We start from the raw sequence: 16,893 nt of genomic DNA, 5'->3' as shown, positions 1-16,893 counted from the left end.
TGCCAAATGACGCCTTGCTTGGTGTAAGGAGCATAAACACTGGATGATTGAACAGTGGAAAAACATGTGGAGTGACGAATCACAGTACACAATGTGATGATCCGATGGCAGGGTGTGGGTAAGGTGAATGCCCAGAGAATGTCACCTGCCAGTATGTCTAGTGCCAACAGTAAAATTTGGAGGTGGTGGTGTTATGGTGTGGTCACGTTTTTTCGTGGAGGGGGCTTGCATCCCTTGTTGCTTTGCATGGCACTATCACAGCACAGGCCTACATTGATGTTTTAGCCACCATCTTGCTTCCCACTGTTGAAGAGCAATTCTGGAATGGTGATTGTATCTTTCAACATGATCGAGCGCCTGTTCGCAATGCACGGCGTGTGGCGGAGTGGTTACACGGCAATAACATCCCTGTAATGGACTGGCCTGCGGAGAGTCCTGACCTGAATCCTATAGAACACCTTTGGGATGTTTCGGAATGCCAACTTCGTGCCAGGCCTCACCGACCGACATCGATAGCTCTCCTCAGTGCAGCACTCTATGAAGAAGGGCTGTAATTCCCTAAGAAACCTTCCAGCACCCGATTGAACGTATGCCTGCAACAGTGGAAGCTGTCATCAAGGCTAAGGGTGGACCAACACCATACTGAATTCCAGCATTACCGATGGAGGGCGCCACAAACTTGTAAGTCATTTTCAGCCAGGTGTCCAGACACTTTTGATCACATAATAGTGTATTTCAAAATGCCATGCATAAAAATGGGACACTTCCAGGGCTTATACCTCAGGTTCTACTGATGCTAGAAACATAGAATCAAGTGGTTTTGGATAGCCTTGCAATAGGAACCATTTGTATACTCAAAAGAAGCGTCATCTTAGTGTCACTATCCTAGATTACAGGGTCAGGTATGAGTACTACACACTTCCTCCTGCTTAGGCAAATGGAGTAAATCAGTCAGCTTCTTGCACTTGATGTGGTCTGCAGTGGATCTTAAGAGGCTTTTGGAGGTGTCATTAGTTCATGGGTAGTACCTCAGAAAAGCAACACAAAAAAGTTTTTTTTCCCCTTATCAAAACCAAGCTGTGGATTCCAAGATGGCTATCTGATATTTAGAAGCACCCCAAAGACATGGTTTTTGGGTACCAAAACCAAGCTGCAGATTCCAAGATGGTTATGCATGGCAAATAAGTGTAATTTTCATAATATATTCCTAAGATCCTAATCTCAAACAAACTTGAAAACTTTCTTGACACCCTTAGCGATTTCCAGGTTACATTGGTTAAAAGTTACTGTACATGTACATGCAAAATATGCACATAAAATCCAGTGCACGGTGAAAACATAGTTTACAAAGTAATGTAGCACTGAGAGATATGCTGTAAAGTGTCTTCATTATCATCAAAAGGGTTCTGGGAACCACAAGTTATAGTACTGAAGCACAAGCAAAATTTTTATGCATGTAAAATCCAGTTTGAGGTATAAAATTAGATTTTTTGTTATTCCAATCAAAGTTTTATTGACCCACCAAGTTCTTATCACATGAGCAACATGTCCTTGATTGGCAAGGAAAATAACGAAACCAGACGAAAAATGCTCCTATCAGAGCACAAAAAATGCAAATATACTCCTGCTGAAAAGACTCTGAAAAGTGAGCTACCAGCTACCTCATTTTACACTGAAGCACCAAGAAACTGGCAAAGGCATGTGTATTCACATACACAGATATATAAACAGGTAGAATATTGCGCTGCGGTCGGCAACACCTCTATAAAACAAGTGCATGGCGCAGTTGTTAGATCAGTTACTGCTGCTACAATGGCACACTGTTAAGACTTAAGTGAGTTTGAACGTGGTTTTACAGTCAGCGCATGAGCGATGGGATACTACATCTCCAAGGTATCGATGAAGTGGGGATTTTCCCCCAAATACCAATTTACGAGTGTACTGTGAATATCAGGACTCCTGTAAAACATCAAATCTCCAACTCGCTGCTGCTGGAAAAAGGTCCTACAAGAATGGGACCAACAACGACTGAAGATAATCGTTCAATGTGACGGAAGTGCAACCCTTCCGCAAATTGCTGCAGATTTCAATGCTGGGCCATCAATAAGTTTCAGTGTGCAAACCATTCAAAGAAACATCATTGATATGGGCTTTCGGAGCTGAGGGCCCACTCTCATACCCTTGATGACTGCATGATACAAAGCTTTATACTTGATTGGAAACACGCTGCCTGGTCGGACAAGTCTCATTTGAAATTATATCGAGCGAATGGACATGTACGGGCATGGAGACAACCTCATGAATCCATGGACCCTGTATATCAGCATGGGACTGCTCAAGCTGATGGAGGCTCTGTAATGGTGTGGGGCATTTGCAATTGGAGTGATATGGGACCCCTGATATGTCTAGATATGGCTCTGACAGGTGACATGTACCTAAGCATCCTGTCTGATCACCTGCATCCATTCCCGTCCATTGTGCATTCCAACGGACTTGGGCAATTCCAGCAGGAACCCACATGTCCAGAATTGCTACAGAGTGGCTCCAGGAACACTCTTCTGGGTGTAAACACTTCTGCTGGCCACCAGACTCCCCAGGTAGGAACATATTTGAGCATATTCGGGATGCCTTGCAACGTGCTGTTCAGAAGAGATCCCCACCCCCTCATACTCTTACGGATTTATGGACAGCCCTGTATGATTCATGGTGTCAGTTCCCTCCAGCACTACTTCCGACATAAGTCGAGTCCATGACACATTGTGCTGCGGCAATTCTGCATGCTCGCTGGGGCCCTACACGATTTAGGCAGGTGTACCAGTTTCTTTGGCTCTTCAGTGTACTTTTCTCAGTGCCTTTAAAAATTTTCCCAAAAATTTTGGCATGTGAACACAAACACATTTTTTATGCTGAGAGAGAAGGAAACAGTGGCAGTCGGAAAGAGACAAAAAAATAATGAATACTGGAAGATATCAATATTATGAAAAGGATATTTGCTACTCACCACACAGCGGAGATGCTGAGTTGCAGATAGGCACAACAAAAAGACTGTCAGAGAGTGAGCTTTCAGCCAAAAAGGCCTACAGCAGGATTTTAGTGAGTAAAGAAATTAGTTGGTCTTGCATAAGATATTAGATAAGCTAATTCCATTTGACATCACTCTGCGATCATAATCCTAAGAATTTTGTTTCTCCACTGTTAACAAATAGTTCATCATTGACTGAGTACTGCAAAATTTTAGTGCAGCCTGCGAAGAATTCATTAATAAATTTCACTGAGAAACCATGACTTCCTAATGTCTGCACATTTACATCAAATTTCTTACTGTAACAGTAACATTAAATAAGTTGTGTCTTATATTTAATTTCTTTGCTATTTAAGAAATCTGTTACCAGTCTACGAGGGGAAAAATATTTTCGTCTTATTTTTTACTCACAAATTCTCGAAAACAGAATTTATGTTATTTACTATTTAATTAATTTGCCCCCAGATAGCCACTTTAATACCTGACAATAATGTTTAATGAAGAGATGATTAAAATATTTAATAATTTAACATTCTTTTCAAGAAATACCTTTTGCTGAGAGGCCAAGAGAATGAAATTTCCAAGTAGTCTATGGCTAAGAGCTTCTTCACTGCCACCTGCACCACTAGGTCTTGGTTTCAGTTCTGCTAATAACCTATAACACAATACATGCTAAGGTGATTTATGCTACAACACTTCAAACAGCAGGGAATGCTTTTTTGGATATGTGGGATACTTAAATCTGTAAAAATTGATATACAAAAGACACTTGATATCTGATTGACATCAGGAACTCTCATACCACTTGTTATAAATGAACCAAAACACACTTATGCTTTAATAACTGAAAATGTAAAACGCTGTGTCACAAGCAAACAAAATAAGTGAGCAGTGACATTAATGCTTACTAAACAAATGAATGAATGAATGAATATACATATTTCAAATCAACACGAATAAAAAATTGTAAGAGCTGTAAGGAGACACACGCTGCTGAGCACAACACGCTCAGTTTCAATGGCTGCATCACAACCTGTGCTATCTCAATGCTTCCCCCCCTCCCAACACCAGTTTCTCTAAACTACGCTAATGGGAGTTGTCCTTTGTTACCTTTGCCCCTAAATTATTTTATCAGGACTTTCTTTTATCATATTAATAATCAATATGTGAAAAAGAGATGATTCACTGTAGCAAGTTTAACAGATCTGAAATAGGTTCATTTCAGTTGCTAGATTTGTTTGTTAATGCATTAGATGTGCTTTTCGATGCAATAGATCCACAGTGAGGAGATTGTCCAGGCCATAAAACATGCGAGAAAACAGGAATATGAAATAAATATTTACAAAGGTAAACAGATATGCTAGTGTACCATCCACAAGCAGGTGTGGAATCAGTCAAACTATCTTAAACATGTTTCCATTTGAAAGGTAGTAACAGACATGTCACAAAAGATGTACATGTTCATACACCGATGTGCATATGATAATTTGTAGGCTATTGTAGTCATGTATCATGAAACAGAAAAATTATTTCCAACACTTAATTACAATGATTGCATTACTGCTCTGAATTTGTACGGAAGTCAGATTGTACATAATACTGGACACCTTTCTGGAGCAGAGTATGTGACTAAATCTTCGTGACGGTTATTTTTATTTCTAGTATTGATTCTATGAACTGAGCTGTTGGTTTAAGAAAAGGCATATTATTAATGACAAATTTCACTAAGGAATAAATTTACTGGAAAGCTGTAGTTAATATCCCTAGTTCCTTAAGAGGCCTCTGCGGGACATTCTTAAGACCACACTACAAATAATTCTTATACTTTTTTTGGACTAAGAAAACTTTAGTTCTGCTGGATGAATTTAAAAAAAAAAAAAGAAAAAAAAATCGTATTGCATTATGGAATGAAAGTACACAAAGAATGCTAACTTTTTTTAGTTTTGTCACCTATGTAGACAACATTCGCATTGTGTGTAGATGTTTATTTAGGCACTTCAACAGATCTGTGGTATGGTCTTCCCAGTTGAATATATTGTCAAGCTGTAATCCCAAGAATTTAACAGTGTCAACTTCTATCTGTCTGTCATCATATTTTATGCATACATCGGCAGAAAACTGCGTATAGCGCATTTTTTCAAAGATTAGTGACTAAGAATTGGTTAGGAATCATTTATTAATGTCCATGAATATTTCATTAACCAATCTTTCTAAGAGACAAAACAAACTTGGTCTCTGTTAATGTACCTGATGAAAGGTCTTTGATATTTGCAAAAAAAATCGGGTCCTTAGATGGAACCCTGTGAGACACGATGTGGAATTAGTCCCCAATTGGACAATGACTAATTTAGTCAATTATTAGTTAACAGAGGAGCAGTTGCATACAATACTACTAAAATATTAGGTTTTGGGCAAAGTCCTTATTCTGGGAAAAAAAAGAAGAAGAAGAAGAAGAAGAAAAGAAAAAAAGAACCACACACACGCCCTCACACAAGCACAACTCATACACACAAGGCCACTGTCTTTGGCTCCAGTGTCCAGAGAAAGTGGCCACGAGTATGTGAGTTGTGCTTGTGAGAATATGGATGTGTTTCCTTTTCCAGAAAGACTTTATCTGAAAGCTTAATATTTTACCAGTCTTTTTCAATATGCCTGTCTGTGACTCAATGCCTCCTCTATGTGGTGAGTAACAATCTATCCTTTACATACTGTTGTTATTCCATCCAGGACTTTCCATTGTTTAAATAAACAAATAATATTTATATGGCCGCATACTGGCCATTTACAGCTTTTTTTCTTTCTTCTTTTAATGACTAAATATCATTATTCAAGAATTCCTCTATGATATAGGAGTTGTTAAGAAGAAAGTTCTTTAATCTACATTTGAAAACACTTCTGTAATCCAGTAGAAAAGCATTCTTGTCACACCATAATATTCTAATTCACTTAATAGGATATTGTGATTTACACAGTCAGTCACAAAATATACCAGAAGCCTGTAATTTATTGTCTAATGAATTAAGTACATTCTGAATGTATGAGTAGATAGTCTTCTCAATATCGGAACCATTTATAAACCCAAACTGTGACTGTGACAATATATTATTTGTTGTCAGTAGGTTAAGAAACCGTTTACATATTACCTTTTCTGAAATCTTTAATTATGCTGGCAAAAGAGGGGAACAGAAATTGGTTGGTATTTTCTTATTTCCTTTCCTAAATAGCTTCAGCATATTCTAACCATTCAGGAAACGTTCCACTGATAAATGATTAGTTATGCAGATAATTTAATATGTTGCTAAGTTCAGAAGCACACTTGTTAATTAACCTCACTGATGTGAATCTTTTTGATTTAAAAGATTTTTAAGGTGGACATTACTTCTACTGGTGCAGTGAGGGTCAGATTCATATTGTTGAAGGTATTTGTATTGACTAGTCTCAGATATTTCATGGCAGCGTCAACTGAACCTGACAACCCCATCTTTTCAGCAACAGTTACTCTTGATGCTATGTACGCCCTTTCATCTCTTGTTCTACAGTCACTATACTCCATATTGTTTTTATTTTGTTATCTGATGTGATTTATCTTTTTCTTGTAATGAATTTGCTTTGATATCTGTATTACTGTCTAATATTTTGCAATATGTCTTGTAATGAGCTATAACATCAACATCAGAGCTGTTTCTGATTAACAGGTACAGTTTCCTTGCTGGTTTAAAGATACCTTCATTCCTTGAGTAATCCTTGGCTTCTTTACACACTCTTATCCAATCTGGGTTAGTTTTGGGGGCAAAACAGTTTTCAAATAAGGCAAGGACATTATTAATGAAAGTGTTGTATTTTCATTCATGCCATGTGAACTGTGTACATCACTCTGCTTCATGCCTTTGGGAAGTGTCCTAAAATGATAAATTTCTGGCTTTCTGGCCTCTTAGTAAATTTTATATCCTTTCACTATTACAGGGTGTATATGTGGACAAGGAAAAAAAAAATTTTCCAGATTTTTTCCGATTTTCCTGACTAAAAGTACACTTTCTCCTGGGTGAAAACACACTTTTTCTGTGTTAAGTGACAGTATATTTTCCCCTCAAAACTGTAAAACTTATCAATCGTTTGAATGGTTATGGTTTTATACATGGGCGTAGAATTTCCCGGCACTTTAGAAAATTAAACTCAGGGAAAAAAACATGTTTTGGAAAGATCTTTGATGTGTAGCAACATGTACCCTGCATATTTTCGTATTATGAAAGTATAAATTCTAATTCCATCAAAAACTGCATGCTACTTTCCCAAGAATTGAAATCGAGATTGCGATGCGCTATTGTAAGGCAGTCATAGCTCATGTCATGTGATCTCGCCAGCCGATGACAGCAGATATTCAGATGTAGTCAGCCAATTAGCAACATCACTGTTAAGTAGTGCGGACACACAAACAAGAAAAGTTTGTGGTTTAAATTGATATACATAGTATTACTACAAGAAAAGCAAAGCTTTCATGTATAATGTTGGTCTCTCAGGTTAATAAGCTGCAAGAGGAGCTAAGCTTCCACAAATAATGTTAATCTTTTTGCACGTGTTACACTTCAAGATATATCACACAAATGTGCCAGTAAAATTTTTAAAAACGAGATAAATGTCTGATCTGCTGGGCTCGAAGTTCTTCTAAATGGCTTGTCATCAAAGAGTTGATTTTTAAATGAGTGTCAAACATTGTGCGATTTAAAAAATTCATTGTACATACTTGCATAAAAGGAAATTTACTTTGAGAGTAATGCTTTTCCAATCACCATTCGCAATATTTTCCCACAATCTGTTAGAAATAGGTTCGTTTCAGTTGTTGCCAGAGAGTGCCAGATGACAGGCATCACTGCGCTTGCGCAGTTACGATGGCGGAGGAGGCCCATATGTTCTTAATTGTAAAACATTAAAAGATCTTACATTATGTCATAAAAGAAACAAGACATCAGAGGACACCCCAAGAGCATCGGAATGTGCACATTTAAACTGCATACTTAAAGTGCACATTCATATGTCCAGATTCTCAATGAAGTAGTCCTTGACCTGATATTATAAGCTTTTCAGTGTGTTTTTTGGGATGTAAATTTTCTTGGAGTACCAGTACTGTATTATCTCATGTTCGGTTCTTTATTTCGCCATAATGCCACACGTGCTAGAAGATGAAAATGTGAACTTGAAATGCAGCGAACAGTTGAACCTAGCCAATAGTGTGAAATTAAACACTTCATTTCAAATACACTGACTGCCTCAGCAGAAAAGCTTAATAAAAGCCAAATTTCTTTAGCATACCAACAAACTCAGCTTCATTGATCTGCAAGGGGATTAATACCTGACTGTCAGAAAGGTGGAAATAAAACAGAAATCCGTTTTGTTTTCATTAGACGTGAGAGCATTAAACGAAGAGGAAGCAGCAAGATCACTAAATAATGTAAACACGGGTCACGTGGAGACTACCCACTTCCCCACTATAACTCAGACCTGCTCTGTGCATCAGACCCGGATCTATGATATTTCTGAACCAGGACCCCCCCCTCCCACAACAAATGATGATAAAAATATTATGTTATTTGACACTATATTTTATAGCCTGTGCAAATGTAACAGCAATTAGTTTAGATGAATTTTTTTTAATTGTAAGTTACATTTTGTAATAAATTAACAACGGTAGTGATTGTTAAAATTGCATTTAAAGCGACACAGCGAGGCTGCGCTGGGAGTCAGTTAAATTTTGTTTACTTCAGGAGTCAGAGCAGTTCAGTTCGGTTTATCTCAGTTTCGTCAGTTGTTTTGCACTTATGTCAGTTCTATCGATCAACTGATGTCAATACATAATTTGTCAAGCTTGAAATTTTCGTATTGTTCTCAATATTCGCAGCATCCACAAAACATCAATGAACCACAAGCCAACGCAAGTGAAGTAGTAACGTTTAAAGATCATTACAACATGTTAACAAGTACCACATACAGGTAAGTCTTCTTTTGGCCAGCCATGAAAGCATATAACAGATTTCCGGTAACTCTAAACAAAACTGAAACTAACACCAAGCATAAGACAGCTGAATAGTTCCTGCACTATTTCCTCTCCACAGAGCCCACCACAAATTCCTCTCCTGTGCCAACCTCTTCATGTCAGAGAAGCCACTTGCACCTACCTTTCTCAATTATTTGTGTATTTGTTGGATTTACTCCAATCTCTGTCTTCCCCTTACCCTCTAGCATTATGGGAGTTACTGCTTAATATCTTAACACTTGTTCTATCATCCTCCCCTTCTTTTTGTCAGTATGTTCCACATGTTCCTTTCTTCACAGATTCTGCAAAGAACCCCCTTATTTTTTATCTTATTTGTCCACATAACTTTCAGCATCCTTCTATATCATCACATCTCAAGCACTTTGATTCTCTTCTTTTTGGTTTTCCCACAGTCTATGATTCACTAACATATAATACTGTGCTCCAAAGGTACACTGGACAGCAGAAAAATTGGCCAGCCAAAATCACAGCCAGAGTTAAAATCCAGTACTGCACTGATAATGAAATACAGCATGCCGTATTTTTCTATTTACACCTGGGACACACAGCCGAGGCAACAGTACTTCCAAAATTACGAGAAACTGATCTTATCAGTATGCCAGATCAATTCCAAGAAGGCACAATATATTCTCGGAAATAGAATATGCTTGTATTGTATATAGATGCAATGCATCTTAAATGAATAGATATAAGTTTGTAAATGGTCACTGTAGTTGAGTAAACGATGTGCAGGTCTTATATCAGGGTGTCTACGTGGACAAGGAAATTCCCGGATTTTTCCCGGATTTACCGGTTAAAAATACACTTTCTCCCGGGCGAAAATACACTTTTTCCGTGTTAAGTGGCCGTATACTATTCCTTGGCACTGTAAAACTCATCAATCCTTTGAATGTTTATGGTTTTATATACTGAAGTAGAATTTCCCGCCACTTTAGAAAACGAAACTCAGGGGGGAAAAAACACCTTTTGAAACACCTTTGATGTGCAGCAATATGTACGCTGCATATTTTCGTGTTACGAAGATATAAATTCGAATTCCACCAAATACCGCATGTTACTTTCCGAAGCATTGAAATCGAGATTGCGATGCGCTTTTGTAAGCCACTCATCACTCATGTCACGTGATCTCGCCAGCTGATGACAGCATAGGACACGTGATGTAGTCAGCCAATAGCAATATCACTCTTAAGCAGCGCAAAAACACAAACAAGAAAAGTTAATGGTTTAAATTAATATACATAGCATTCACATATAATATTGGTCTCCAAGATTAATAAGCTGGAAGAGAAGCTAAGCTTCCACGTATAACGTTGATGTTTTCTGCACATGATACACTTTATTACACATCACACAAATGTGCCAGTAAAATTTTTAATAACGACGTAAATGTGTGATCTTCTGAGCTCGAAATTCTTCTAAATGGCCATCCTCAAAGAGTTGATTTTTAAATGAGAGTCAAACGCTTTGTTATTTAAGAAATTCATCGTACATTCTCGCACATCGTTCATCTTGCGTAGAAGGAAATTTGATTTTAATGTATGTAACGCTTTTCAAACCACCGTTCGCAATATTTTCCCGCTACCTGTTAGAAATACCGTAGTTTCGTTTCAGCAGTTGCAAGAGAGCGCCAGGTAAAAGTCGTCACCGCGCGATGATGCAGGAAGGCCTTATGTTCGTACGTGTAAAACATTAAAAGATCTTACATTAGGTCATAAAAGAAACAAGACATCAAAGGATACTTCAAGAGCATCGGAATTTTGTGAACCATACTAAAATGCATAATTCGGCTTAAAGTGCACATTCGTATGTCCAGATTCGGATGTAAATTTTCTTGGAGTACCAGTATTGTATTATCTCATGTTTGGTTTTTTATTATGGCATAATGTCATACGAGCACTTGTAATCAGCAAACAGTTGAAACCAGCTAACAGTGTGAAATTAAACAGTTTGTTTCAAATAAACTGACAGCCTCAGCAGAAAAGATTAATAAAAGTCAAATCTCTTTAGCAAACCGACAAAAATAACTTCATTGTTCTGCAAGGCGATTAATGCTTAACTGTCAGAAAGGTGGAAATAAAATCTGAAACTAATGACATATTTTAGCCATCCGTAATTATGCGAACGTATTTTAATTCATTTGATATCTCCCGGTCACAAAAATCCGTTTTATCATTTAACGTGAGAGCAATAAACGAAGAGGAAACAACAAACTCACTGAACGTAAACACAGATCGCGTGGAGACGACACACCTCCCCACCACAACTCAGACTGCTCTGGGCATCAGGCCCAGATTTACTATATTTCCAAACCGGTGCAATATTAGGTAGTGCTGCCAAGCCACACTTCTGTAACAAGAAGCGGGAGAAGATACACTCATACGCGACTCAACTATGCATGCGCATGACCCCGCCCGCAACTGCTCAAAAGAATATGATTTAAACAGTTGCCACATCATGCTCATCGGTGGCAATTTGTTGTTATGATGCATTGCATAGTCTTCCTAAAGCCTTTGACACACTTTGCTGTTGGCAGACGCTTGTATGAGCACTGTGTTTTATTGTTGTATAAGGCGCATTTCCTTTGCAACTTAAGTTTTATTTTCGATTTTTTCCCCCTCTCGTTCATGTTTTGTTGCTGCAGTATCATTCTGTAATAGCGGGATACAGTAATATCCTTTGTTCGAGTATTGGTTCTCACCACTCAAAATCACAAAAACTTAACTGAAAACTAAAACAATGAAAAATTCCCGGAATTGTAAACAATTCCCGGGTTTTTCCCGGTTTTCTCCCGGATGAAAAAATTCCCGGGTTTTTCCCGGATCTCCCGCATCGTATACAACCTGTATATGCAAAGTGCCTCATGTTCAAATCAATGTGCTCTCTTAATATTGACGACCTTTCTTCTGATTTACCAAAAGCTGCTTTGCCTTTTGTATATGATGAATTGGGCTTTCTGACAACTGTTTCTTTTTCCTTCTTCACATTTTTCTTGCAACCATTTTGCCTTGACTTCCTTACACTTCCCATTTATTCCATTCCTAAGTGGCTTCTACTGGTATATGCCTGTCTTTCCTTCTACATTTTATACTTCTTCTTTTCATCTATCAAATGAAGTATTTCTTCTGTCACCCAAGGTTTCTTCACAGTTTTCTTCCTTGTACATATGTTTGGCTGCCCAACTTTAGTGATTGCCCTTCTACAGAAGTCCATTCCTCTTCAACTGGGCTACCTATTTTGGTATTCATTATCACAGTATCTACAGCCCTAAAGAACTTCAAACTCGTCTCTTCATCCCTTCATACTTCTACGTTCCACACTCATTCTTCTGGGCAACTGTCTTAAACTTCAGTCTACTCTTCAGCATTACTAAATTATGATTCAGGCCCCTATTTGGTCCTGGGCATCTAGTGTCTGATTTCAGAATCTCTGTCTGACCATAATGTGATAAAACCAGCATCTTCCTATCTCTCTTGGACTTTCCAAAGTATATCTGCTGGAATTAATGCAGAACTCTTATCGATCTTTCTCCTTTCTCATTCCTACTACCAAGTCCATATTTTCCCATAGCTCTTTCTTCTACTTCTTCCCATATTACTAACTCAAGTCCCTCATGTCTACTAGAGTTTCATCTCATTTTATGTACTGAATTACTTATTCAATATCCTCATATACTCTCTCTACCTGATCATCATCTGCTTGTGTTGTCAGCCTTTGTATCTGAGCTACTGTTGGTGTCAGTTTGCTGTTGATTCTGATGAGAACTCTTACCCATCATGGGTTGTTCTCATCACAATTGACAGTGAACCAACATCAACAGCAGCAGCTCAGATACACGTGCCGACATCACAAGCAGAAAACTGAGAGGCAGAGAGAGTATATGAAGATACTGAACAGGTAAAATTCACTCTCTCTTTCCTATCTTCCTATCCATAATGAATCCTGCACCTGTTAAACCACTTCAGTGATCTCCACTATATCATGCTCGAGTCTTTGGGTCGATCCATACCAAGTGGTCCACCACTGGTTGCTTGACCATCTCAGAAAAATTTTATATTCGCTAGGTGAATTCCCCAATGTTTAGTAGTCACAAAAATACTTTTTTTTAAATTATTGTTTATTATTTTAAAATCCCATATTTGTTCCGGGCAGCATGCGTTTTTCCATATTTGCAAGCATCTACGTCTTTTACAATTATTCAGTAGTGGATTGTCCTAAGCCTTTCAGATAGAATGCATTTAGTTCAACACACTCTGGGCTACAAATTAACATCATTATCACTTAGCTGAATGTATTCTTTAATATATTTTTATTAGCTCAAAGTTATCAGCCACAAATTAAAAAAAAACTACATTTTTGAACAGTAGTTTTCCACAGAAAGATTAATTTCTCAGCTTTAATATTTTTTTCTGCTATTACACTGTATAGTACAGTTACTTTTTATAATCAATGGTGAGCAGCTTACATTTAAAAAATACACTATTTAAAAAAAAAAATTTTATTTTTTTATTTTTCCATTTTGTGGCCTGCAATATCTTTGTTGGGGGACCAGATAAAAATCTGGAAATTTCACAGTTAATAGACCTTTATGATATCAAACTTCAGTGTAAATTGAGTCAAAAATACATTTTTTAACATCTGCGATATCTGGTACGCTAATCAAATAAAGTATACCAACTGCATAATGTAACACACCACATTACACTAGCTAACACTTATTTGTCAAAACAATGCTGTGGTAATTGTTTCAGCAGGCTAACAATTGCATCTGCAAGCCTGTACAAGTCTGATTGTTGTCTTCCCCCTTACACCAAGAATTGTCTACTCACACTTATTTAGCTAGAAGTTCTTGAAGTGTGCAGCTGAAAAATGATGGTGTTATTATTAATGAAGCATGTCATTAAAGTGTGTCTGGAGTGTATCCTGAAGACATTACTTTAATCGAAGATTACAGTGAAGAAGAAAAAGTGTCGTTTTACTTAAGCGTCAGCCCAGAGATCAAATCAACACACAAGTACCATGAAGTGAAATACTTAAAAAATTTTCATCACCTTTTTGGTCAGTCTTGCATGGACCCTTTTGAGAAACATAAGAAACCTATAACAAAAGGCCTGCGAGAAATAACATTTGATCATCATTCTAAAAATAAAAGCCCTTTTCTCAATCTCATACCAGGAAAATCATTGTGTCCAAATGTTATTCGAAGATATTTGTAATTCACAAGAGAAAGGATAGTGAAACCTCAGATACAGAATTTTTTGACTTATCGGCAACCATTAAAAAAATGTATACAGCTTGTGAAATCCTGGGTGTATCACCTGCTAGTAAAATTAGAAAACTAAGTCAAGATAAAAGACCAAGTGCCTTGAATACAAAAATTGAGAAAGTAGCAGCAAAAGCCAAAAAGAATTGGAAGTTTCATTTCAAAATACAATTTGTACTAAGACAGATGGAAGTTCTACCAACCAAATACGATTATTTGATAGAAAAACTAAAAACTAAATGCAGTACTTCAAACAAAGAGGATAAAATTAAGATTATTAGTTTACTGCCAAATTCTTGGAGTCGAGCAAAAGTTAGTGATGAATTTAATGTGTCAGAACATCTTGTTAAGTTAACAGGCAATTGGTAAAAGAACAGGGAATTTTACCAGCATTACGAAACAAAAGAGCATGTAATCTGGTAGATGAAAGCACAATCAATAAAGTTATTAAGTATTACGACGATGACAATAAGAGCCATTTGACCTCTGGCAAAAAAAGAATGTGTTTCTGTGAAAGAAAATGGTTCTAAGATAGACAAAAAGGTTAATATTGTGTAATTTAAATGAACTATTCCCTGAATTTAAAACGAAAATCCTGACATTAAAATTGGAAGATCAAAGTTTTGCAAGTTGAGACCAAGATGGTGTATTGTTGCAAGAGCATCTGGCACCCATAATGTTTGTGTTTGTTTGCATCATCAGAACATAAAGTTGATGATAGATGGGGCCAATCTTAGAGTTGACTTTAAAGACTTTTCGAAGTTATGGTATGCAATATTGACAATTACAATTGCATGATCAAGGGAAAATATGAAGACTGTCCAGGCAAACAAGCGTTACTTGACATATTTGAAGAATCTGAAGAAGATGATTTTATACCTGACAATATAAAATACAAACAATGGGTGACACAAGACAGAACTGAAATGGTGACAGGCATAAAATCACAAGAAGAGTTTTTTTAAGTGTTGGTGGCTAACCTTGAAAATCTGAAAATCTGAAAATGTATCATTTTATTGCAAAAGCCCAAAGTAAATTTTTGAAAGACAAAAAGCAAACCTTGGCAGCTGATGAATGCTTAGTTCTAGCTGACTTTTCGGAAAATTATTCCTTTATTGTTCAAAATTAAGTACAAGGGCACCACTGGGTAAACAAACAGGCCACAGTTCACCCATTTGTATTCTATTATACAGATGAAGATAAATTAATGAGCTACAGCTTTTGTGTCATAAGTGACTACCTTGAACACAACACTACAGCATTGCACATTTTTCAACTAAAATTAACAAACTACATTAAACAGCACCCCCCTTCCATAAACAAACTGATTTACTTTTTGGATGTGGCATCAAGTCAATATAAAAACAAATAAAAATTTATTAATATCTCCATTCATAAAGAAGATTTTAGGTTTGATGTAGAATCGCACTTTTTCTCTTCATGCCATGGGAAGAATGCTTGTGATGGTGTCCGGGGTACAACAAAGCGAGCTGTCACAAAAGCAAGTTTGCAGCGGACCGATGACAATCATACCATAACACCTCAAGAAATGTTTGAATTCTGTAAAAAACATATCAAAGGAATTACCTATGTTTTTGTACAATGTGAGGAAATGCAAGGAGTTTATGGCAGTGTCTTGAAGGAAAGGTACAAAACTTGTCAGAAGATTAAAGGCACTCGATCTTTTCATTGTTTTGTACCCCATTCACACAACTTACTGAAGTGTAAGATCACATCAACTTCACCTGATAGTGAACTTCATCAGTGTGGAAAACTTGTACAACTGGTTCTTCAAAATAAAAACATAGTGACTTGTGTTTATGATGAACATTGGTGGATTGGCAAAGTTGATAATATTGACTGTCAAAACCAAAAAACCAAGATGTACATGTTGTATTTTATCACTCTCCAGGACCAAGGACATCTTTCAAAAAAAAAAAGAGAGAGGTCCAGTTTGGATGCCACTTAAAAATGTACTAAGGAAGTCTCCCATGGAATTTACAACTGTGACTGGGCAATCTAATAATCTAACACCCAAAATGAGTGAACAAATTTCTCAAATGTTCAATGAGCAATGTACTAAAAACAAATAACAAGGGAACAATATAATGTAAATAGTAGGATTATTTTCAATAAAAAGGCAAGTAATCATAGATATTATTAAATTATATACTGTAATTGATATATTTTATTCCATAAGCCTAGATGTCGCAGATGTTAAAAAACATATTTTTGACTCACATTTGTAATTTTTTTCCATAACATAAGTTTGATATCATAAAGGTCTATTAACTGTGAAATTTTCAGATTTTTATCTGGTCCCCCAACAAAGATACTGCAGGCCACAAAATGGAAAAATAAAAAAAAATCAATTTTTTAAAATAGTGTAATTTTTTAAATGTAAGCTGCCCACCCTTGATTATAAAAAGTAACTGTACTATACAGTGTAATAGCAGAAAAAAATATTAAAGCTGAGAAATTAATCTTTCTTTGGAAAACTACCGTTCAAAAATTTAGTTTTTTTAATTTGTGGCTAAAAACTTTGAGCTAATAGAAATATAT

At 36.8% G+C, this 16,893-nt stretch overlaps 1 protein-coding gene across 2 annotated transcripts in view; it reads right to left on the bottom strand.

The window, feature by feature from the left end:
* The window catches only part of LOC126416348 (tetratricopeptide repeat protein 21B-like), a 260,751-nt gene that overhangs the window by 28,645 nt on the left and 215,213 nt on the right, over nt 1-16,893 (bottom strand). For both annotated transcript variants that reach the window (XM_050084027.1, XM_050084028.1), the window contains one exon: nt 3,572-3,677. In XM_050084027.1, the coding sequence (XP_049939984.1) occupies nt 3,572-3,677 (106 nt within the window). The remainder of the gene's footprint in view (nt 1-3,571; nt 3,678-16,893) is intronic.

Source organism: Schistocerca serialis, chromosome 8, assembly GCF_023864345.2.
Source record: "Schistocerca serialis cubense isolate TAMUIC-IGC-003099 chromosome 8, iqSchSeri2.2, whole genome shotgun sequence".
Classification (NCBI taxonomy): domain Eukaryota; kingdom Metazoa; phylum Arthropoda; class Insecta; order Orthoptera; family Acrididae; genus Schistocerca; species Schistocerca serialis.
The sequence above is the reverse complement of the archived record's forward strand: the minus strand, read 5'-3'. Positions and strand labels throughout refer to the sequence as shown.